The 24146-nt window shown below is 48.4% G+C and overlaps 1 protein-coding gene across 1 annotated transcript in view; it reads left to right on the forward strand.

Annotated features, from left to right (window-relative positions):
• TMEM65 (transmembrane protein 65) overlaps positions 1-24146 on the forward strand; it is an 88504-nt gene that overhangs the window by 61261 nt on the left and 3097 nt on the right. Inside the window, 3 exon segments of the mRNA XM_075352888.1 lie at positions 13020-13074; positions 15607-15653; positions 20164-20268. Coding sequence (XP_075209003.1) covers positions 13020-13074; positions 15607-15653; positions 20164-20268 — 207 coding nt within the window.

Consider the following 24146-nt stretch of genomic DNA (forward strand, 5'->3'; position numbering starts at 1 on the left):
AACCCACGGAAAAACGCCCGGGGTGAAGGGGATATACGGCATTCTAACATGCTGTATATAAGAGCCCAGGCCGCTGTGAGAACATAAAAAAACACTTTATAATACTCACCTAAGTGGCGGTGCGGTACAGACTGTTCGGATGGGCGTCTGTTCTCCGGTACTGGCGCCTTCTCTTTCGGCCATCTTTGTCCTCCTTCTTCTGTAGCCAGGGTACATGACGCGTTTTACGTTATCCACATTAGCTGGCATGGAGGTCCTGCGCAGGACAGATCAAAGTATTATAGTTCGCCTGCGCAGGACCTCAATGTCGGCTAGTGTGGATGACGTAGGATGCGTTAAGGTGTTCACTGTGGGGTTACAATGACCTGGGAGCGTCATTCCTTGGGTCGGTATGATTACAGCGATACTGAACTGCCAGAGTTTTATTTTTAGTAGTAAAAAGTAAAAAAAAAAAAAATATTTTATATAAAATATAGAATCAGGTGAAAGTATTATCGGTACAATTTATTCTCCAGCCGTTTCGCAGTATTCCAACTTCTTCAGGAGAACCACAGAGATTCTTTTGTGGATCTCATGAAAGAGTTTGAATCAATGTCTTTCAGAAAAATGCTTGAGTTTCCCCATTAAGTTCCTCTATACTAGAGTACACGAGTCACACCTATCCGTGCATCTGGTAGTGCCCACTCATCACTAGTTACAAGTACAGAGCCCCCGAGCAAGGTAGTGCCCACTCATCACTAGTTACAAGTACTGAGTACCCGAGCATGGTAGTGCCCGCTCATCACTAGTTACGAGTACTGTGCACCCGAGCATGGTAGTGCCCGCTCATCACTAGTTACCAGTACTGAGCACCCGAGCATGGTAGTGCCCGCTCATCACTAGTTACCAGTACTGAGCACCCGAGCATGGTAGTGCCCGCTCATCACTAGTTACGAGTACTGAGCACCCGAGCATGGTAGTGCCCGCTCATCACTAGTTACCAGTACTGAGCACCCGAGCATGGTAGTGCTCGCTCATCACTAGTTACGAGTACTGAGCACCCGAGCATGGTAGTGCCCGCTCATCACTAGTTACCAGTACTGAGCACCCGAGCATGGTAGTGCCCGCTCATCACTAGTTACAAGTACTGAGCACCCGAGCATGGTAGTGCCCACTCATCACTAGTTACGAGTACTGAGCACCCGAGCATGGTAGTGCCCGCTCACCACTAGTTACGAGTACTGAGCACCCGAGCATGGTAGTGCCCGCTCACCACTAGTTACGAGTACTGAGCACCCGAGCATGGTAGTGTTTGCTCATCACTAGTTACAAGTACTGAGCACCCGAGCATGGTAGTGCCCACTCATCACTAGTTACAAGTAATGAGCACTCGAGCATGGTAGTGCCCGCTCATCACTAGTTACAAGTAATGAGCACTCGAGCGTGGTAGTGCCCGCTCATCACTAGTTACAAGTAATGAGCACTCGAGCGTGGTAGTGCCCACTCATCACTAGTTACAAGTAATGAGCACTCGAGCATGGTAGTGCCCGCTCATCACTAGTTACAAGTAATGAGCACTCGAGCATGGTAGTGCCCGCTCATCACTAGTTACAAGTAATGAGCACTCGAGCGTGGTAGTGCCCGCTCATCACTAGTTACAAGTAATGAGCACTCGAGCATGGTAGTGCCCGCTCATCACTAGTTACAAGTAATGAGCACTCGAGCGTGGTAGTGCCCGCTCATCACTAGTTACAAGTAATGAGCACTCGAGCATGGTAGTGCCCGCTCATCACTAGTTACAAGTAATGAGCACTCGAGCATGGTAGTGCCCGCTCATCACTAGTTACAAGTAATGAGCACTCGAGCGTGGTAGTGCCCGCTCATCACTAGTTACAAGTACTGAGCACTCGAGCGTGGTAGTGCCCGCCCATCACTAGTTACCAGTACCGAGCACCCGAGCATGGTAGTGCTCGCTCATCACTAGTTACGAGTACTGAGCACCCGAGCATGGTAGTGCCCGCTCATCACTAGTTACGAGTACTGAGCACCAGAGCATGGTAGTGCCCACTCATCACCAGTTACGAGTACTGAGCACCCGAGCATGGTAGTGCTCGCTCATCACTAGTTACGAGTACTGAGCACCCGAGCATGGTAGTGCCCGCTCATCACTAGTTACGAGTACTGAGCACTCGAGCATGGTAGTGCCCGCTCATCACTAGTTACGAGTACTGAGCACCCGAGCATGGTAATGCCCGCTCATCACTAGTTACGAGTACTGAACACCCGAGCATGGTAGTGCCCGCTCATCACTAGTTACGAGTACTGAGCACCTGAGCATGGTAGTGCCCGCTCATCACTAGTTACGAGTACTGAGCACCCGAGCATGGTAATGCCCGCTCATCACTAGTTACGAGTACTGAGCACCCGAGCATGGTAGTGCCCGCTCATCACTAGTTACGAGTACCGAGCACCCGAGCATGGTAATGCCCGCTCATCACTAGTTACGAGTACTGAGCACCCGAGCATGGTAGTGCCCGCTCATCACTAGTTACGAGTACCGAGCACCCGAGCATGGTAGTGCCCGCTCATCACTAGTTACGAGTACCGAGCACCCGAGCATGGTAGTGCCCGCTCATCACTAGTTACGAGTACTGAGCACCTGAGCATGGTAGTGCCCGCTCATCACTAGTTACGAGTACTGAGCACCCGAGCATGGTAGTGCTCGCTCATCACTAGTTACGAGTACTGAGCACCCGAGCATGGTAGTGCCCGCTCATCACTAGTTACGAGTACTGAATACCCGAGCATGGTAGTGTTTGCTCATTACTAGTTACAAGTACTGAGCACCCGAGCATGGTAGTGCCCGCTCATCACTAGTTACAAGTACTGAGCACCCGAGCATGGTAGTGCCCGCTCATCACTAGTTACGAGTACTGAGCACCCGAGCATGGTAGTGGAGATGATTTGTGTTCTCGCCATGTTGATCCTCTCCCTGTGGGGATTTCTATAACCCTGTGTCGTGTTTACCAGTTGCCAGGGTGTGATATGTTTGTGACGCTCGGTTCGGCTCCTTAGCAGCTGTGTGTGGAGAGCGTCCATCATGCCACTTCTTCTTCCATCTTTTTTTAGTAACACAATTGACTTTCCCTCATGGAAGGTCAGACAAGGAGGCCTCGCTGGATGCCACACGTGAACAGCCCGGGCCTCCAGCCGAATCTTCTGATAGATGATACACAGGTCATTACACAGATGTCCGTGTGCGGGGAGTGTCCTGCTCGCTCATATACCTCTGTGCCTGCCTCAAGTCACATTCTGTATTCCCCTGGAACTAAAAGGCCGAGGTCAATCCCTGAAAAACGATCCCATAGCGTTATCCCTCCTCTACCATCTTTACAGACACCAGATAGCAGTGTGATCCGTCACTGCACCGAACACGTCTCCTCCAGAGTCCAGTGGTGGCGGCTTTACCCCGCTCCATCCAACGCTCTGCATTGTGCTTGGTGATGTACGGCTCGGCATTGTGTTTGGTGATGTACGGATCGGCATTGTGCTTGGTGATGTACGGATCGGCATTGTGCTTGGTGATGTATGGCTCGGCATTGTGCTTAGTGACGTACGGCTCGGCATTGTGCTTGGTGATGTATAGCTCGGCATTGTGCTTGGTGATGTATAGCTCAGCATTGTGCTTGGTGATGTACGGCTCGGCATTGTGCTTGGTGATGTACGGCTCGGCATTGTGCTTGGTGATGTACGGCTCGGCATTGTGCTCGGTGGTGTACGGCTCGGCATTGTGCTTAGTGACGTACGGCTCGGCATTGTGCTTGGTGACGTACGGCTCGGCATTGTGGTTGGTGACGTACGGCTCGGCATTGTGCTTGGTGACGTACGGCTCGGCATTGTGCTTGGTGACGTACGGCTCGGCATTGTGCTTGGTGACGTACGGCTCGGCATTGTGCTTGGTGACGTACGGCTCGGCATTGTGCTTGGTGATGTACGGCTCGGCATTGTGCTTGGTGATGTACGGCTCGGCATTGTGCTTGGTGATGTACGGCTCGGCATTGTGCTTGGTGATGTACGGCTCGGCATTGTGGTTGGTGATGTACGGCTCGGCATTGTGCTTGGTGACGTACGGCTCGGCATTGTGCTTGGTGATGTACGGCTCGGCATTGTGCTTGATGATGTACGGCTTGGCATTGTGCTTGGTGATATATTGCTCGGCATTGTGCTTGGGGATGTACGGCTCGGCATTGTGCTTGGGGATGTACGGCTCGGCATTGTGCTTGGGGATGTACGGCTCGGCATTGTGCTTGGGGATGTACGGCTCGGCATTGTGCTTGGGGATGTACGGCTCGGCATTGTGCTTGGTGATGTACGGCTCGGCATTGTGCTTGGTGATGTACGGCTCGGCATTGTGCTTGGTGATGTACGGCTCGGCATTGTGCTTGGTGATGTACGGCTCGGCATTGTGCTTGGTGATGTACGGCTCGGCATTGTGCTTGGTGATGTACGGCTCGGCATTGTGCTTGGTGATGTACGGCTCGGCATTGTGCTTGGTGACGTACGGCTCGGCATTGTGCTTGGTGACGTACGGCTCGGCATTGTGCTTGGTGACGTACGGCTCGGCATTGTGCTTGGTGACGTACGGCTCGGCATTGGGCTTGGTGACGTACGGCTCGGCATTGTGCTTGGTGACGTACGGCTCGGCATTGCGCTTGGTGACGTACGGCTCGGCATTGCGCTTGGTGACGTACGGCTCGGCATTGCGCTTGGTGACGTACGGCTCGGCATTGCGCTTGGTGATGTACGGCTCGGCATTGTGCTTGGTGATGTACGGCTCGGCATTGTGCTTGGTGATGTACGGCTCGGCATTGTGCTTGGTGATGTACGGCTCGGCATTGTGCTTGGTGATGTACGGCTCGGCATTGTGCTTGGTGATGTACGGCTCGGCATTGTGCTTGGTGATGTACGGCTCGGCATTGTGCTTGGTGATGTACGGCTCGGCATTGTGCTTGGTGATGTACGGCTCGGCATTGTGCTTGGTGATGTACGGCTCGGCATTGTGCTTGGTGATGTATGGCTCGGCATTGCGCTTGGTGATGTACGGCTCGGCATTGTGCTTGGTGATGTATGGCTCGGCATTGTGCTTGGTGATGTACGGCTCGGCATTGTGCTTGGTGATGTACGGCTCGGCATTGTGCTTGGTGATGTATGGCTCGGCATTGTGCTTGGTGATGTACGGCTCGGCATTGTGCTTGGTGATGTGCGGCTCGGCATTGTGCTTGGTGATGTGCGGCTCGGCATTGTGCTTGGTGATGGGCGGCTCGGCATTGTGCTTGGTGATGGGCGGCTCGCATTGTGCTTGGTGATGTACGACTGCAGCTGCCCAGTCATGAAGCTCCCAGCAGGTGAAGTGTTGGTGCTGATGTTACCAGGGGAGGTCCGTTATGGGGTCAGCAGAGTGTTGGTGACTTTTCTGCCCTCTGCTTCTTAGCACTCTGCCCCCCGCTCTGTAATGTTATGGGGTCTCCACCTCATGGCTGAGTTGCTGCGGTTCTTTCCACTTCTCAGTAATATCACTCACAGGTGATGGGGAGGATTTAGGAGGAAGAAACGTCATGAACGGACCTTTTACCAGCGCATCATGTAATAGGAGCCACCGGGGTATCCGTGAGATCTGCACCACCAGCTGTTCTGTCACATGTTGGTAAACGTAGATGGAAAGGTGGGGGACCGGAGGTTATACACTGGGGCGAGGGTCCAAATGTTATTCACTGGGGGCGATGTGGGAGTAACTTAAAACTCTGAAGCCAATGATTAAAGGGACTCTGTCAGCTGGTTTTGGCCACCTCCTCTGAGAGGAGCATAATGTAGGCATATAGATCCTAAATCCAATTATGTATCACTTAGATTACTGGCTGCAGCCGTTCTCACTCAATCAGAATTTTTAGGATTAAGGTACCTTCACACTTTAGCGACGCTCCAGCGATCCCACCAGCGATCTCACCTGGTCAGGATCACTGATGCGTCGCTACATGGTCGCTGGTGAGCTGTCAATCAGGCAGATCTCCCCAGCGACCAGTGACCAGCCCCCAGCCAGCAGCGAGGCGTGAAAGCGATGCTGCGCTTGGTAACTAAGGTAAATATCGGGTAACCAAGCAAAGCACTTCACTTGGTTACCCGATATTTACCTTGGTTACCAGCGCACACCGCTTAGCGCTGGCTCCCTGCACTCGTAGCCAGAGTACACATCGGGTTAATAAGCAAACCGCTTTGCTTATTTACCCGATGTGTACTCCGGCTACATGTGCAGGGAGCCGGCACTGGCAGCCTGAGAGCAGCGGACGCTAGTAACCAAGGTAAATATCGGGTAACCAAGCAAAGGGCTTCGCTTAGTTACCTGATGTTTACCTTGGTTACAGCTTACCGCAGGCTGCCAGAGGCCGGCTCCTGCTCCCTGCACGTTCAGATCGTTGCTCTCTCGCTGTCACACACAGCGATGTGTGCTTCACAGCGGGAGAGCAACGTCCAAAAAATGAACCAGCGCTGTGTGTAACGAGCAGCAATCTCACAGCAGGGGCCAGATCGCTGCTCAGTGTCACACACAGCGAGATCGCTAATGAGGTCACTGCTGCGTCACAAAAACCGTGACTCAGCAGCGATCTCGCTATGTCAGAAGTACCCCTTAGTCATGTAGCAGAGCTGAAAGAGCTGAAAAAGATTGTGCATTGACAGTGAGGTGTCAATCACAGCAGGGGATGTGTGACTTTGTAGTTGAGCAATGATAAGGGTCCTGCTACTTAAACAAACATAGCATATAAACAAGGACTATGACAAGACTGCCATCCTGAATTGTCTGTGTTAATCCTTGCATCATGCTGTCTTCAGCTTCTATAGCAAAAACCCGCTAACAGATTCCTTTTGAAGTCCGTATAGTGTAGCTCTATGTATCCTGAGTTTCCTGGTTCGGGAATAGAATTCCAATACTGCAATAAATACATGTAGGGTATATGCACATGTTCAGCATTTGTGGTGGATGAGCCCGCTGCACATGCTGGAGTGCTGGCAGGAGGCGTAGATTTGGCTCTGTGAAGTGGCTGACACACACGGGCGCGTTCATCGGGCGTTTTGTAGCAGAAATGGCATAAAATATACCAGAGTTGTACAAAAATTCTATTCCATTTTCACAACAAATAGAAATGTTCTGCATTGTCTGAGTAACGCACGTCTCTGCCCCGGGTCTATGGCAGCCGCAAGATAAGGATCATTGAGGCTCGCCTCCTGTCTTCATGGATTTCTCACATCTTCAGTGCGCTCTTGTAAGCGAGTCTGGAGCCAAACATCTGTGCTGAGGAGTCCGGGCCACGTCTTCATTTACATTTATGAAGATTTATTTCAAAGAACCTTTTTGTTTTTACTTTTTTTTTTTGTCTATACAATATCTTATGCTTTTTTTTAATTTAGATTTTAATCAATATGAGTGGCGTACCGCCAATGGCAGCACACTACGTGGCTGTTATAGGGCCCATATGTCAAAGGACCCGGTGCCAGCAGAGACCCCCTCCACATTGCACTGTCAACAGTATCGGCATCGAAGATTTGGGGTGAAATATATGATACGGTGGATTATGGGGTCTGCATTATTCTACCGGTATATGTTGGACGATGGGGCCCATTATACTAAATGGAAGACCGTGAGGGTGCATTATACTATATGGAGGTCTATGGGGTGTGCATTATACTATATGGTGGACTATGGGGTATCTGTGTTACTTCTAGCTCCTCCCCTCCATAGAATGTCCGTGTTACCTCTAGCTCCTCCTCCATAGAATGTCCGTGTTACCACTAGCTCCTCCTCCATAGAATGTCCGTGTTACCTCTAGCTCCTCCCTCCATAGAATGTCCGTGTTACCTCTAGCTCCTCCCGTCATAGAATGTCCGTGTTACCTCTAGCTCCTCCCTCCATAGAATGTCCGTGTTACCTCTAGCTCCTCCCTCCATAGAATGTCCTTGTTACCTCTAGCTCCTCCTCTCCATAGAATATCCGTGTTACCTCTAGCTCCTCCATCCATAGAATGTCCTTGTTACCTCTAGCTCCTCCTCTCCATAGAATATCCGTGTTACCTCTAGCTCCTCCCTCCATAGAATGTCCTTGTTACCTCTAGCTCTTCCTCTCCATAGAATGTCCGTGTTACCTCTAGCTCCTCCCTCCATAGAATATCCGTGTTACCTCTAGCTCCTCCCGCCAAAGAATGTCCGTGTTACCTCTAGCTCCTCCCGCCATAGAATGTCCGTGTTACCTCTAGCTCCTCCCTCCATAGAATGTCCTTGTTACCTCTAGCTCCTCCCTCCATAAAATGTCCGTGTTACCTCTAGCTCCTCCCTCCATAGAATGTCCTTGTTACCTCTAGCTCCTCCCTCCATAGAATGTCCTTGTTACCTCTAGCTCCTCCTCTCCATAGAATATCCGTGTTACCTCTAGCTCCTCCATCCATAGAATGTCCTTGTTACCGCTAGCTCCTCCTCTCCATAGAATGTCCTTGTTACCGCTAGCTCCTCCATCCATAGAATGTCCTTGTTACCGCTAGCTCCTCCATCCATAGAATGTCCTTGTTACCTCTAGCCCCTCCTCTCCATAGAATGTCCGTGTTACCTCTAGCTCCTCCATCCATTGAATGTCCGTGTTACCTCTAGCTCCTCCCTCCATAGAATGTCTGTGTTACCTCTAGCTCCTCCATCCATAGAATGTCCGTGTTACCTCTAGCTCCTCCCTCCATAGAATGTCCTTGTTACCTCTAGCTCCTCCATCCATAGAATGTCCGTGTTACCTCTAGCTCCTCCCTCCATAGAATATCCGTGTTACCTCTAGCTCCTCCCTCCATAGAATGTCCTTGTTACCTCTAGCTCCTCCCTCCATAGAATGTCCTTGTTACCTCTAGCTCCTCCTCTCCATAGAATATCCGTGTTACCTCTAGCGCCTCCATCCATAGAATGTCCGTGTTACCTCTAGCTCCTCCTCTCCATAGAATGTCCGTGTTACCGCTAGCTCCTCCTCTCCATAGAATGTCCTTGTTACCGCTAGCTCCTCCATCCATAGAATGTCCTTGTTACCGCTAGCTCCTCCATCCATAGAATGTCCTTGTTACCGCTAGCTCCTCCATCCATAGAATGTCCTTGTTACCTCTAGCTCCTCCCTCCATAGAATGTCCTTGTTACCTCTAGCTCCTCCTCTCCATAGAATGTCCGTGTTACCTCTAGCTCCTCCATCCATTGAATGTCCGTGTTACCTCTAGCTCCTCCATCCATTGAATGTCCGTGTTACCTCTAGCTCCTCCCTCCATAGAATGTCAGTTTTACCTCTAGCTCCTCCCCTTCATAGAATGTCCGTGTTACCTCTAGCTCCTCCCTCCATAGAATGTTCGTGTTACCGCTAGCTCCTCCCACTATCCAACAACTCATCTTCTAACTCAGTAACGGAAATTGTGTATTCACTGAAGATCATTTCTACCCATGAATTGAGTGGACGATCAGTCCAGGAGGAGTTGAGCTTTTTTTTCTTTTCTTATTGATTATTATTTTTTTTTTATTATTATTATTAATTTATTTTTTATAAATTAAAACAACATCTACACTTTGTTTTGTATATACCGTATTCCTCTTCACTAGATTCTGGCTTTAATTTGATCGTACCAAGCTCCCTGAAGCTTGCCAGCATCGTCTTGGTATCCGTGGCAACAGGGTGGACTTGGACATTGTTAAAGTTTACAAGGCGCAGTGTTACGGCGCAGGAGGTAGCGCCTGGGGGCGGTAATTATACCGCTCTACCCGTCAATTATTTCTGCAGTGTCTGTGTCTTTCTATAACGGGATGCGGGGTTTACCAGCGGCCTCCTGACACAAGATGTTAATCCATTTACTTATCATCCCAGTAAAGTCGCCTCCTGCTAGTAAATGGTTAAATAAATCCCCACCCCCACCCCCTCCGTGAATATGAATCCTTGTCTGTCAGGTTGTTAAAGGGATAGTCCGTTTTCAGAAAATAAAGCTTCGTAATTGTATGCCGAAGCATTCTGTAATCTCCCACTACACTTCATCCAGAATCTCTGCCGCCGTTCAATGGGAACCTTGGACTCAAAGGCCCACAACGTGTCACTTTACGGCGCTGTGATACACATGCGGTAGGGAGGTGTGCGCCAGTGTGTCCATCACATGACCAGCGCAGATTTTCTTGCTACCTCCAGTAGGTGGCGCTGGTGAGATTATTTTTTTTTCCCTGAAGAGAGCTAATTTGCATAGAGAGATAGCGCCTCCCAAAGCAGATTGAGAGTAGACAGATTTTGAAAAATGTGAGAATTTTGTTTTTGGAGAGTTGCAGAAATGTTTTGGGGTAGGGCTTATTTCGGGGGAAGCACAGATTGGGGGGTAAGTTTACCACCCCCAAAAAAGGCAGAACCCCCCCTCCTCAAACTCCCCCATCACCCAGGAGAATCATATTTGTCATACCCCAGACATTGTTCCCAGTTCCTCAGCACACACTCCCTGCAGGATCTGGTCTTCTCCACAACAGTCCTTCGCCTGCTTCCAGCCAGCTGACACACACACCCACACACAACACACACACCCACACACCCACGCACACACATACACACCCACACCCACCCACACATACACACACTCCCTGCAGGATCTGGTCTTCTCCACAGCAGTCCTTCCCCTGCTTCCAGCCAGCTAAGATTCAACCCCCCCCCCCCAACGGTGATACAACCGCTTCCAGCAGATGGGGACCAGGGACGCTTTAAATGTGAGGACCTCCAGTGGAGTGTATAGAGGAGCAGCAGCCCACCACAAGTCCTCAATGCCGTCCACTGCAGTTTCTCGACGCCGTCCACTGCGGTTGCCCGACGCCTTCCACCGCACCCCAGGTCACCGTAGCAGCGCGGTATCACCGCGTGTGTTTTCACTCTACCGCATACTCTACTCTATTTTCCACAGCGTCCCGGTCTGGTCAGTATGTTTGTGGGGTCTGTCTTCTCTGTTTTGGAGTTGTCTGCTTTCTATAATGAAGAGTCTTGTGGTATTCTTTAACTTAGCTGCACGGACGCTTCATTATTGAACCGAGACTAGGTCTTATTTTCAGGGTAGGGCTTATATTTAAGCCTTACTCCAAAAAAGCCGAAAATTCCTGCTAGGGCTTATATTTGGGCAAACATGGTAGTACATATTTCCAGCCTAGTGGGTTTTTTATAGGTTGTCTTTTTTTTTTTTCCTTGTTTTTATTTCCAAAAAACAAACTTATCACCACTTGGAAACCATAAACAAGCAGCCCTTTTTTACTTTAAAAATCCTCAGCACATACTGAGTTAATTAACTCCACGTATGATTTCTAAAATCAGTGATCATGTAGCTGCCATATATGCGACCAGCTTGTTTGAGACCTAGAGAAGGCAGAGCTGGTTTATTAACATCTCTGCCTTTCTGCTTCCTGTGTACACAGCACTACAGTTTAGGAATCAGTAACTCCACCTTCCCCCTCCTGGCACATGATCTGGAGGGACAAGGAGCTGTAGGGTCTTAGCAGACCCCGATTATGTGTACAGTGCAGCCAGGAGGCCGATTTTTACCCTGTACCTTTTTTATTATGCAATAAAATATTTATTTTAAAGGGAACCTGTCATCAGAAATTTAGCTTTAAACCTAAAAGTTTCCCCCTCCGCAGCTCGTGGGCTGCATTCTAGCAAGGTTCCTGTACTTTTTGTGCCCCCTTTGAAACCAAATTAAACACTTTATAAAGTTGTACCTTTGTCTGCAATTCTTGTAAATTATCCATGGGGGCGGGCTCTCTGGTGTCCGTTGCTGTCCCTCCTGCAGATTGACGCCGTCCCCCAGTGCTCAATTTCATATCTCAGGACGCCGCCCACAGCGCCCGAGGTCCCGTGCACGCGAGGACCGCTGGTGACGTGGTCGCAGGCACGAGATTATGGGCGGCCCTCTGAGTGCATCGCAAGTGCCCGCCCATCATTTCGTGCCCGCCCTTTCCCCTCTGCCTCCAGTGTTCTGCGCAAGCGCTGGCCAAATGACCCGACGTCCCCTCCTTCCCATCCTGCCCTGCAGCAGGAAATAGATGGCAGGAGCTGAGCAGGCCACCACAGGTTACGAGGAGACGCAGAGAGGATCTGAGCGACGTACACCGTAAAAAAAACATGTAAAATCAAACAAAGACACACATTGTCTTAGGAAAAGTGAAAAGCACTAAACGTTTTTTTGGGGGTTTTTTGTATCCTGTGGCCACCACCAGTGGGCTCTTATATACAGTATTCTAGCATGCTGTATATAAGAGCCCAGGCCGCTGTGTAGAATGTAAAAAACACTTTATAGTACTCACTTAAAGGGCGGATGGGTGTCTCTGTTCTCCGGTACCAGTGCCTCCTCTTTCGACCATCTTTGTCTTCCTTCTTCTGAAGCCTGGGTGCATGATGCATCCTATATCATCCACACTCGCCGGCATTGAGGTCCTGCGCAGCCGCACTACAATACTTTGATCTGCTCTATTCAGAGCAGATCAAAGTGCGCCTGCGCAGGATCTCAATGCCGGCGAGTGTGGATGACGTAGGACGCGTTATGCACCCAGGGTTCAGAAGGAGGAAAAAGATGGCCGAAGGAGGAGGCGCCGGACCCAGAGAACAGAGACACCCAAACGACCGGTCTGCACCGCATCGCACCTTAGGTGAGTATTATATTGTATTACAGCATGTTAGAATTCTGTATATAAGAGCCCACTGGTGGTGGCCGCAGCTTATAGGGGCCAAATCTGGTGAGAGGTTCCTTTAAACTTTAGTCAATCTCTAAATAATAAATCCCAAATCATATTTTATCATTCTACAACATATGAGTATTTCTGATACCTTAGGCCCTTTTCCCATCCGCACTGGTTCTCCTGGAATTTGGAGTAGTTTACGAACACTTGACGCTAATATTGTTTTTCCTTGTGATTTTAGTTTATAACAGTTGAGCTAATTATTTTATGTTTTATATTTTTCCTCACAGGGAACACAGATAGAATTCCATATTGGAGCTCTTTTAGGAATTTCCACAATGGCAGGTAAGAGATTTCGTTTTCCCCAGATGAACATTGATGCGGCGAAACCTTGTGGGTTTTTTTTTGTGCAGGTCCAGTCACATGACAGAACATACATCCCGTAACTGATCCTGCGTCACATGCAAAAGAGTATACAGACATTACAGCACGAGATCACAAATTCTTTTCGTGAGGTAAAACATTTTTTAAAAACAGGCAGGGAAATATTTTACCTCAGAAAAAGAATCACCTGTGTGATCCCATGCTGTAATGTCTGTACACATCTGATCATACCACATCTCCTTGACCAGGGAAGATGCAAAAGAGTATACAGACATTACAGGACAAGATCACAAATAATTATTTTCGTGAGGTAAAACATTTTACAGGATCACAAATAATTATTTTCGTGAGGTAAAACATTTTTTAAAAACAGGCAGGGAAATATTTTACCTCAGAAAAAGAATCACCTGTGTGATCCCATGCTGTAATGTGTGTATACATCCAATTGTGGAAATTATTATTATTGCAAGATCTATTAATTAAAATGAGCTTTGTGGGAAATCCCCTGTAAGTCTACCCTTAACCTTAAAACTATGTAGATATAATGATGTCCCTTTTTGTGAGGTAAAACATTTTTATAAAAACAGGCAGACAAATGTTTTACCTCACAAAAAGAATCATGGTATAATGTTTGTATACACTTTTGCGTCCTCCTTGGCCCAAGAGATGTGGTATGATCAGACCATTTACCTGTATGGTCAGACATGGCCATTACACAGTACACAGCAAGGGCACATATATGAGATTATCTGAGGACAGGAACATTTTTTTAAAACACATTGAATTATGAAAATTATTATTATTTCAAGATTTATAAATTTAAATCAACTTTAAACTTAACTTTTTTTCGTGGGAAAACCCCTTTAAGTCCATCGCGTTCAACCTACAGCCTGTCGTTACATCCAGCTTCACCCAGAATTCATTGAGTTCTCTCGCTCCATAGATTTGTATGTGACCGCTCAGTGCGAAGCTCAGGGGCTTTTATAATAAAGTGCAGCTATTTCTGGAAAGGTGAGGGGGCATCTTTTTCGGGTTGATAATGACTTCCCGCGCTGACACCCCGGGGGACGCCGTGCAGCGAGCGCGCTGGATGGGGTTATAAATGAGTCATGATTTGATCTTGTCTCGGGCTCTCAGGTGACTGCAGTTTCTGGGCCGCTAAAATGCTACGATGACTCTTTACAAGACCGTGTAGGACAGGACATAACGAGATAATATACAAAGAATGGGGCTTATTACACTCCCAGAAGAGGGAAATATCAACACATCAGAATAATGGCCGACCATTCAATACAAGGATAGGCCGGCTCCTCCCGACTCACTCATTGCTAATAAACTGGAAAGGACAAAGGATCCTCAAATACATCCGAAATTTGGCACTCATTATTCTCTTAATAAAAACTGGTAGAGTGATCAGAGATATTCCCATGCCTTTAACGTGGATTAAAATCCCAACATTTCTAAGTCCTGCAGTCACCACTAGAGGGAGCTCACACATACGGTAGATTGATATTAAAAGTAATCTGTCAGCAGGTTTTTGCTATGTAACCAGAAGACAGCATATTGTAAGGGTTAACACAGAATTCAGGGATGCCCGTATTGTCAAGGTCCGATCTGTTGTTTAAGCAGCAGGACTTATCAACGCTCAGACTATAATGTCACGCTCAAGAGAGTCCGGCATGCCTCCTCCTCCGATTCACTGTCAGTGATCAGTTTCTATAGAGAGTTTGGTGTGGGTGGAGTTAGCATTCTCTGCTCTGCTACATGGCTAAATCTAAAAATCCTGATTATGTCAGAACGGCTGCAGCCAGTAATCTAAGCGATACAGCATTGGATTCAGGATCTCTTGGCCTACATCATGCTGCTCTCAGATGAGGAAGCAATAACCTTCTGACAGATTCCCTTTAATGGGGTTGTACCTTTTCTGAAAAGTGTTTTTCTTTAGTATTAAAACACTCCAAATTGTTCCTTACCTGCCCTCCCCAGGTCCAGGGCTGAATCTGAATAACTGGCCCTGGATTTTCTTATTTACGTCCCTTCAACAGCACTATACAAAACTTAGCTAGGCAATTCTGCCCTTGTAGATGGCACAAGCTCTTCAGAAGTGTTGAGCTTACAGGCTGATCTCAGTCGCTCTGTAAGCGGAGGGTGGTGTATTGCTTTATAGTAAGTGTTTATCTCACCGCAGTGCTGGATGCACAGCTACACTGCTCAGTGATGCTCTGTATTGTCTTCTATACGTCTGAACATGTGCTGTGTAGAGGCAGGAGAGCAAGAATCCCTCATTGTGCTGTGTATGGTAGACTTCATAGCAGCTAGATTCCACCCACCAGCTCAGAGACAACTGAAAATCAAAACCGGATACAACTCATACAATGACGAGAAGTGTCATTCTCCATTTACGCACACGTGAAGGCTTATTCTGAAAAGTCACTTGGAATTGTATAAATGTGTTTTATTTCCCTTCTAATCAATTTTTTTTCTTATGTGCAGCCGCTGCTCTAGGAAATCTGGTGTCAGATCTTGCCGGTCTTGGGTAAGTTCCTTAAGACACTACACTGAATCAACATTTGTTTTTCCTACTCTTCCTAGAGAGATTGATCTAAAAGCCATGTTCCTCCCTAATTTCTCATACATCTACATGCTCAACTGCTAATTCATGTGTTTTTTCTGGTGATAACTCAACTCCTGTGGGAGCTAAGGATCGGGCATGTTGAACTCCAATATGCCCGATCCTGCTAACATCCAGACACATTCCAACAAATTTTAAAAGTCTAGTCTGCATTAGTGTTGAGCGGACCCGAACTGTAAAAGTCCGGATCCGCGCGGTTTCAGCGTCCGATCTGGGTCCGACCTGGACCCGGGAATCCGGGTTCGGGATTTTTTATTTTTTTTTCCTCTCCCGCGCTCTCTCCCCTCTCGCTCTCTCCCCTCTCGCTCTCTCCCCTCTCGCTCTCTCCCCTCTCGCTCTCTCCCCTCTCGCTCTCTCCCCCCTCTCGCTCTCTCCCCTCTCGCTCTCTCCCCTCTCGCTCTCTCCCCTCTCGCTCTCTCCCCTCTCGCTCTCTCCCCTCTCGCTCTCTCCCCTCTCGCTCTCTCCCCTCTCGCTCTCTCCCCTCTCGCTCTCTCCCCTCTCGCTCTCTCCCCTCTCGCTCTCTCCCCTCTCGCTCTCTCCCCTCTCGCTCTCTCCCCTCTCGCTCTCTCCCCTCTCGCTCTCTCCCCTCTCGCTCTCTCCCCTCTCGCTCTCTCCCCTCTCGCTCTCTCCCCTCTCGCTCTCTCCCCTCTCGCTCTCTCCCCTCTCGCTCTCTCCCCTCTCGCTCTCTCCCCTCTCGCTCTCTCCCCTCTCGCCCTCTCCCCTCTCGCCCTCTCCCCTCTCGCCCTCTCGCTCTCTCGCCCTCTCCCCTCTCGCTCTCTCGCCCTCTCCCCTCTCGCTCTCTCGCCCTCTCCCCTCTCGCTCTCTCGCCCTCTCCCCTCTCGCTCTCTCCCCTCTCGCTCTCTCGCGCTCTCTCTCTCCCTCTCGCTCTCTCTCCCCCTCTCGCTCTCGCTCTCTCTCCCCCTCTCGCTCTCGCTCTCTCTCCCCTCTCGCTCTCGCTCTCTCTCCCCTCTCGCTCTCTCTCCCCTCGCGCTCTCGCTCTCTCTCCCCCTCGCGCTCTCGCTCTCTCTCCCCTCGCGCTCTCGCTCTCTCTCCCCTCGCGCTCTCGCTCTCTCTCCCCTCGCGCTCTCGCTCTCTCTCCCCCTCGCGCTCGCGCTCTCTCTCCCCTCTCGCGCTCGCGCTCTCTCTCCCCTCGCGCTCTCTCTCCCCTCGCGCTCGCGCTCTCTCTCCCCTCGCGCTCGCGCTCTCTCTCCCCTCGCGCGCTCGCGCTCTCTCTCCGCTCGCGCTCTCTCTCCCCTCGCGCTCGCGCTCTCTCTCCCCTCGCGCTCGCGCTCTCTCTCCCCTCGCGCTCGCGCTCTCTCTCCCCTCGCGCGCTCTCTCTCTCTCTCCCCTCGCGCGCTCTCTCTCTCTCTCCCCTCGCGCGCTCTCTCTCTCTCTCCCCTCGCGCGCTCTCTCTCTCTCTCCCCTCTCGCGCTCTCTCTCTCTCCCCTCTCGCGCTCTCTCTCTCTCTCCCCTCTCGCGCTCTCTCTCTCTCTCCCCTCTCGCGCTCTCTCTCTCTCTCTCCCCTCTCGCGCTCTCTCTCTCTCTCTCCCCTCTCGCGCTCTCTCTCTCTCTCCCCTCTCGCGCTCTCTCTCTCTCTCCCCTCTCGCGCTCTCTCTCTCCCCTCTCGCGCTCTCTCTCTCTCTCCCCTCTCGCGCTCTCTCTCTCCCCTCTCGCTCTCTCTCTCTCTCTCCCCTCTCGCGCTCTCTCTCTCTCTCCCCTCTCGCGCTCTCTCTCTCCCCTCTCGCGCTCTCTCTCTCCCCTCTCGCGCTCTCTCTCTCTCTCCCCTCTCGCGCTCTCTCTCTCTCTCCCCTCTCGCGCTCTCTCTCTCTCTCCCCTCTCGCGCTCTCTCTCTCTCTCCCCTCTCGCGCTCTCTCTCTCTCTCCCCTCTCGCGCTCTCTCTCTCTCTCCCCTCTCGCGCTCTCTCTCTCTCTCCCCTCTCGCGCTCTCTCTCTCTCTCCCCTCTCGCGCTCTCTCTCTCTCTCCCCTCTCGCGCTCTCTCTCTCTCTCCCCTCTCGCGCTCTCTCTCTCTCTCCCCTCTCGCGCTCTCTCTCTCTCTCCCCTCTCGCGCTCTCTCTCTCTCTCCCCTCTCGCGCTCTCTCTCTCTCTCCCCTCTCGCGCTCTCTCTCTCTCTCCCCTCTCGCGCTCTCTCTCTCTCTCCCCTCTCGCGCTCTCTCTCTCTCTCCCCTCTCGCGCTCTCTCTCTCTCTCCCCTCTCGCGCTCTCTCTCTCTCTCGCTCTCTCTCTCTCTCCCCTGTCCGGACTTCTATAGCAACCCGTGACGGATCCGCCGGACCCGGATTATTAGCAATCCGCTCAACTCCTAGTCAGCATGTGACCAGTTGGTTGAAGTCTAGTGGGTATGGGTACCATAATGCGTAAAGAGTAAAAAGGGGTAATCCGTTTTTGGCTACCCAAGTTAGATATGGCCAAGGAGGTCAGAGACTTGAAGTTTGTAGGCCCCAATGTAAAAAATCTAGAACAGAGAGGGGGCATTTATAATACTGGTGTCATTGTGGCCTCTGACACTTTGAACCACCGGGGCCACGGTGCGAATGTTGCCTCTGCACTCACGGTCTGTAGGATTTGCTGTAGTTGTACTTTGTCACCAAACATTTCTCAGCTCAGACAACCTGTAAATATGATCTGAGATTGGTTTGGAGACGCAGATGCAAACAATGGACCGGAGCCAAATGAAAATGGCTTTCACTTATCCAATGATCGCATCACAAACAAGGGAAAATTGCTTCTTCCATGTCTCGGATTAGCAGCGCGGAGTGTGGGCTTGTTAGGGAGGTGAATATTCGCCAGATAACAGACTGGTAATTAGTGGGAAATGTTGGCATCGTCGCCTTTTATTCCACAAACCTTCCAGTGTAATGATTGTTTTTTGTGAATGTGTTTAGCCCACTCTTTCTTCATCCCCCCCCTTTAATCAGGACCCCCAGCCGCTGTCTCTCCTTCCATCCCTCATGGTCCAAACCTGTGACATTACCTATTGTGAATGGTGGATCCTCTGTTATGTTCTATATATACAGGTGATATCAGTCATTGTACTGGAGGAGGTGAGCTGTGACATCACATATTGTGAATGGTGGATCTTGAGATTTACTGTATATAGAGGTATCAGTCGTACAGGATGGGGAGGAGGTGAGCTGGGATACCACCTATTGTAAATGGTGGATCCAGTTATATACTGTATATAGAGGTGTTATAAGCCATTGTGCTGGAGGAGGAGGTGAGCTGTGATATCACCTGTTACTGATGGATCCTGTTATCTACTGTATATAGAGCGGTTATCAGTCATTGTACAGGAGGAGGAGGAGGTGAGCTGTGACATCACCTATTGTGAATGGAGGATCCTGTTGTCTACTGTATATAGAGGTTTTCAGTCATTGTACAGGAGGAGGAGGAGGTGAGCTGTGACATCACCTATTGTGAATGGTGGATCCTGATATTTACTGTATATAGATGTGTTATCAGTCATTGTACCAGAGGAGGGAGGTGAGCTGTGACATCACCTATTGTAAATGGTGATGCTGTATTATCTACGGTATATAGAGGTGCTATCAGTCATTGTACAGGAGGAGGAGGTGAGCTGTGACATCACATATTGTGAATGGTGGATCTTGTATTATCTGCTTTATATAATGGTGTTTAGCTGTATAGGCGGAGGTGAGCTGTGATATCACGGTTATCTCCATAGAGAGGTGTTATCAGTCATTGTACAGGACGGGGAGGAGGTGAGCTGTGATATCAACATTTCTGAATCTTGGATCCTGTGTTATCAGTATAAAGGTAATATTAGTCATTATAGTCCTTCCTGTGATGACAATGATATGACCTCTGAGAAGTGATTACTACAGAACATGAAGTGTCAGAATATTAAGATGCTGAGTTTCCAAAACTGCAAAATATTGAAATCCCTTTTTTTTTTTTTTTTTTTTTTTTTTTTTTTACAAAAGTAATTATTATAAGGAAAATTAATAATACACCACCTAATAGCTTAAAAAAAACAAATATAAAAGCCACATTCTGAGAGCCAAAGTGGAGAATATGAGCGCTGTGCTAATATCACCTGTTGAGAAGTCAGTTATCCTCTCTAAGCTCCTGAGAAGCCTGACAGCAAGTGTTCAATTTTCCTACAGCGACCCCGTAGGAGAAATGAGGTATTGCACTGAAATTAGTGAGGTTTCCAATAAAAGCAGGCGAGGACAGGTCCTCCAGAGTAAGACACTTTTATATAATCCTCATTTTTATTATTGAGGGCTTTCGTCTTTTGAACAATACCAGCTGGATATGACCTTCTTATTTATTTTTTTAAAGTCCAATTTAAGCTTTATATTTTGGTTACTGTTAGTCATTTTGCATATTCTTTCATATATTTTTACGTTTGATATTTCACACTTATGTTTCCCATAGGTTGGCGGTTATGTGGAAGCAATATCTTCACGGCTGGGTTTACCGATTCCAGATTTATCACCCAAACAAGCCGATATGTGGCAGACGCGCGTCAGTGCACATATGGTACGTAACTTCCTATGTTCCATATTTTTTTTTTTTTTCTTCCTGTATAGTACCTGTACCGTTTTAATATAGAGGTAAATGGTAATTAAATTAATTCTTGAAATATCCCTTTAATTAATAATCTTATTTCCACCATGCCTGTGACACGCATGCAGCTGCGCAGGGACCGGCTGCAGCCTCTCCTGTGCCTTAGACCTGTATTTCTGGTTCTACGGCTTCCTGATAAAAGTTTAGAATAATCTATATAACTATTGCCTCTGCCTGATGTATCCTGTCCGTATCTCACCTATGTTATGCCAAAAGAAATAATTCACTTAATAAATAACATTATTGGTGCACAGATGGGAAAAAAACATACCACAGCTCTAACATCATCAAATTTTTCTAAAGCCAAAAGTCCTGGGTTCTGTCCTTGTCATGCACCACCTATCTTGTTCCATAAGACACATGGTAGGGATTCTTGTTCTATAAGACACATGGTAGGGATTCTTGTTCCATAAGACACATGGTAGGTGTTCTTGTTCCATAAGACACATGGTAGGTGTTCTTGTTCCATAAGACACATGGTAGGGATTCTTGTTCCATAAGACACATGGTGGGCGTTCTTGTTCCATAAGACACATGGTAGGTGTTCTTGTTCCATAAGACACATGGTAGGTGTTCTTGTTCCATAAGACACATGGTAGGGATTCTTGTTCCATAAGACACATGGTAGGGATTCTTGTTCTATAAGACACATGGTAGGGATTCTTGTTCCATAAGACGCATGGTAGGGATTCTTGTTCCATAAGACACATGGTAGGGATTCTTGTTCCATAAGACACATGGTAGGGATTCTTGTTCTATAAGACACATGGTAGGTGTTCTTGTTCCATAAGACGCATGGTAGGCGTTCTTGTTCCATAAGACGCATGGTGGGCATTCTTGTTCCATAAGACACATGGTAGGGATTCTTGTTCCATAAGACACATGGTAGGCGTTCTTGTTCCATAAGACGCATGGTAGGCGTTCTTGTTCCATAAGACGCATGGTGGGCATTCTTGTTCCATAAGACGCATGGTAGGGTTTCTTGTTCCATAAGACACATGGTAGGTGTTCTTGTTCCATAAGACGCATGGTAGGCGTTCTTGTTCCATAAGACGCATGGTGGGCATTCTTGTTCCATAAGACACATGGTAGGCGTTCTTGTTCCATAAGACGCATGGTAGGCGTTCTTGTTCCATAAGACACATGGTAGGCGTTCTTGTTCCATAAGAGGCATGGTAGGCGTTCTTGTTCCATAAGACACATGGTAGGCGTTCTTGTTCCATAAGACGCATGGTAGGCGTTCTTGTTCCATAAGACGCATGGTGGGCATTCTTGTTCCATAAGACGCATGGTAGGGTTTCTTGTTCCATAAGACACATGGTAGGTGTTCTTGTTCCATAAGACGCATGGTAGGCGTTCTTGTTCCATAAGACGCATGGTGGGCATTCTTGTTCCATAAGACACATGGTAGGGTTTCTTGTTCCATAAGACGAATGGTAAGCGTTCTTGTTCCATAAGCCACATGGTGGGCGATCTTGTTCCATAAGACAGATGGTAAGCGATTCTGGCAAATTCAGATTAACTCTGCCAGTGATTTGTGTGACAGTAATGGACTTTTTTCCCCTGTAACTGGAGCTCTTGTGAATGCCCCAGTTACAGAGGAAACATAGACATCTGTTAGATCGAAGTCACAGATCTGACCCCCCCCCATTTATGTGGGTCTGCTGACCCCAGTAAAGTGACCCCTTCATCTGATGGTAAGTGAACGGTGAGGTGGGGCCGATACTCACCTTTAAGATATTTCCAGAAGATAACGGCCCTTTAAGGAAGGTTTCCTACCATAGTCTGTATATTGTAATATAATCCAGTCTCTCCCAGTATACCAGTATGATGATGATATGGTGCATACGGCAGTATTGTGATAAGGAGAGGCCTTTTCCTTAGTCCTTTTCCTACTTGCATAATTTATGACCCTGGGATCGGCTCCTGCTGAATCCCTGATGTTCTGCTTTGGGACTTGAGGACAAAGTGATGGGATGTTAACATGTTATAATATGCTGCAAAGCAAACTCCGCATATGTGCTCGTGAAAGACGTGGCACCGGGTGTTTAGCAGCAGTGTTTTTTGTTGTTTTTTTTTCTTTTTTTACTTAAAGCTCTGTGCAATTTTTTTCTCATTTGGACAGTCAAGTAATTATTGGGTTTTTCTGTGTGTGATGCGTGGAGCTTCACTTTTCTATCATTATCATACTCCCCCGGTACATCCAGCAATCACAAAGACCACTGGGTCTGGAGGAGGATGCACAGTCAGTGCTTCATTATTATTGTATACATCGTTCCTGTTCAGCACTGTGACTATAGCGATAGAGAAGGCAGAGGTGGTAGAAAACCATTCCTGCCTTCTTTATGTAGAGTCTGGCTGTGTCTGACAGTCGGCTGTCCATTCCCATATTTGCATAGTCGCATGCAGCTGCGCTTCTATACAGTGACATGTTAGAATGCTACTGCAGAGAAGAATGCGGTCCAAATAAAGAATTATAGTCTGTGGGTGGTCCGAAAGTAGTTAGAGCTTTGCCCCTTTTTCTTTTTAGTGCAGCCCTAACGAGCCCTGAGACGGGCTTGCTACCTGACTGCATCTACAGCTCTTCTTTTTATAAGCCAAATGGTGTGACACACGTGATGTTGCGACAGGGGGAGGGGCTAATCAAGAGAAGAGTCGCGGATGCTGTAAAGTAGAAAGCTGCTCTCAGGGCTCCCGCTCAGCAACCAACCGTTCTGTGTATACAGCTCTAATGCAGACTTGTGTTTCCAGGGTCACAGATTACAATTTAATTCTATATGGAATCAACCTTTAAAAAAAGTGAAAAACAAAAATGAATGTAAACCATGAACAAAAAAAAATGATGCAGCACCAGGTTCAGAGTTAAAGCACCACTCCAGTGGTTTTTGTTTTTTCCCCCCAGCTCTGGAGTGGTGCTTTAACTCTGAGGCCACTGAGCCCGGTATTATAATACCGGTCTCAGTGGACTTGGGTTATAACTTGTTAGGTTTCAGTCATAGGGGCGGAGCTTTTCCGGTTAACAGTCACTTAAGTTCATGCATAATTCTTTTTTTATTAGCTTTAGTATTGTAATTGATTATATACAGATCCTTCAGCACTTGTCTGCTGAGCTCCGCCCATTACGGTCACATGATCGTGACATCAACACAAGTCATTCACCACCATTCCTCTTCTGCTGATTATGACAAGTCCTTCAGCATCACTTCACTGCTGTGCTCCACCCATTACAGTCACATGATAGTGACATCAGTGGCCCTTCACCACCACCAGAGCTCAACATTGGTGAAGTGGCTGTGCAGGACCTGTGCTGATGTCACAATCATGTGACTGCAATTGGCAGAGCTCAGCAGAGAAGTGATGCTGAAGGACCTGTGGTAATCTGCAGAAGAAGTGGCTTTGCAGGACATGGGCTGATGTCACGATCATGTGACCGTAATGGGTGGAGCTCAGCAGAGAAGTGGTAATAAGCAAAAGAGAAGGAGGTGTGCAGGACCTGTGCTAATGTCACGATCATGTGATTATAATGGGTGGAGCTCAGCAGAGAAGTGATACTGAAGGACCTGTTGTAATCAGCTGAAGAGAAGTGGCTGTGCAGGACCTGTGCTGATGTCACAATCATGTGATTATAATGGGTGGAGCTCAGCAGAGAAGTGATATTGAAGGACCTTTGGTAATCAGCAGAAGTGGTTGTGCAGGACCTGTGCTGATGTCACAATCATGTGACTGTAATTGGCGGCGCTCAGCAGAAAAGTGATGGTGAAGGCCGTTTGGTATAATCGATTACAATGCTG

This window comes from Anomaloglossus baeobatrachus, chromosome 6 (genome assembly GCF_048569485.1).
Source record: "Anomaloglossus baeobatrachus isolate aAnoBae1 chromosome 6, aAnoBae1.hap1, whole genome shotgun sequence".
In the NCBI taxonomy this organism is placed as follows: domain Eukaryota; kingdom Metazoa; phylum Chordata; class Amphibia; order Anura; family Aromobatidae; genus Anomaloglossus; species Anomaloglossus baeobatrachus.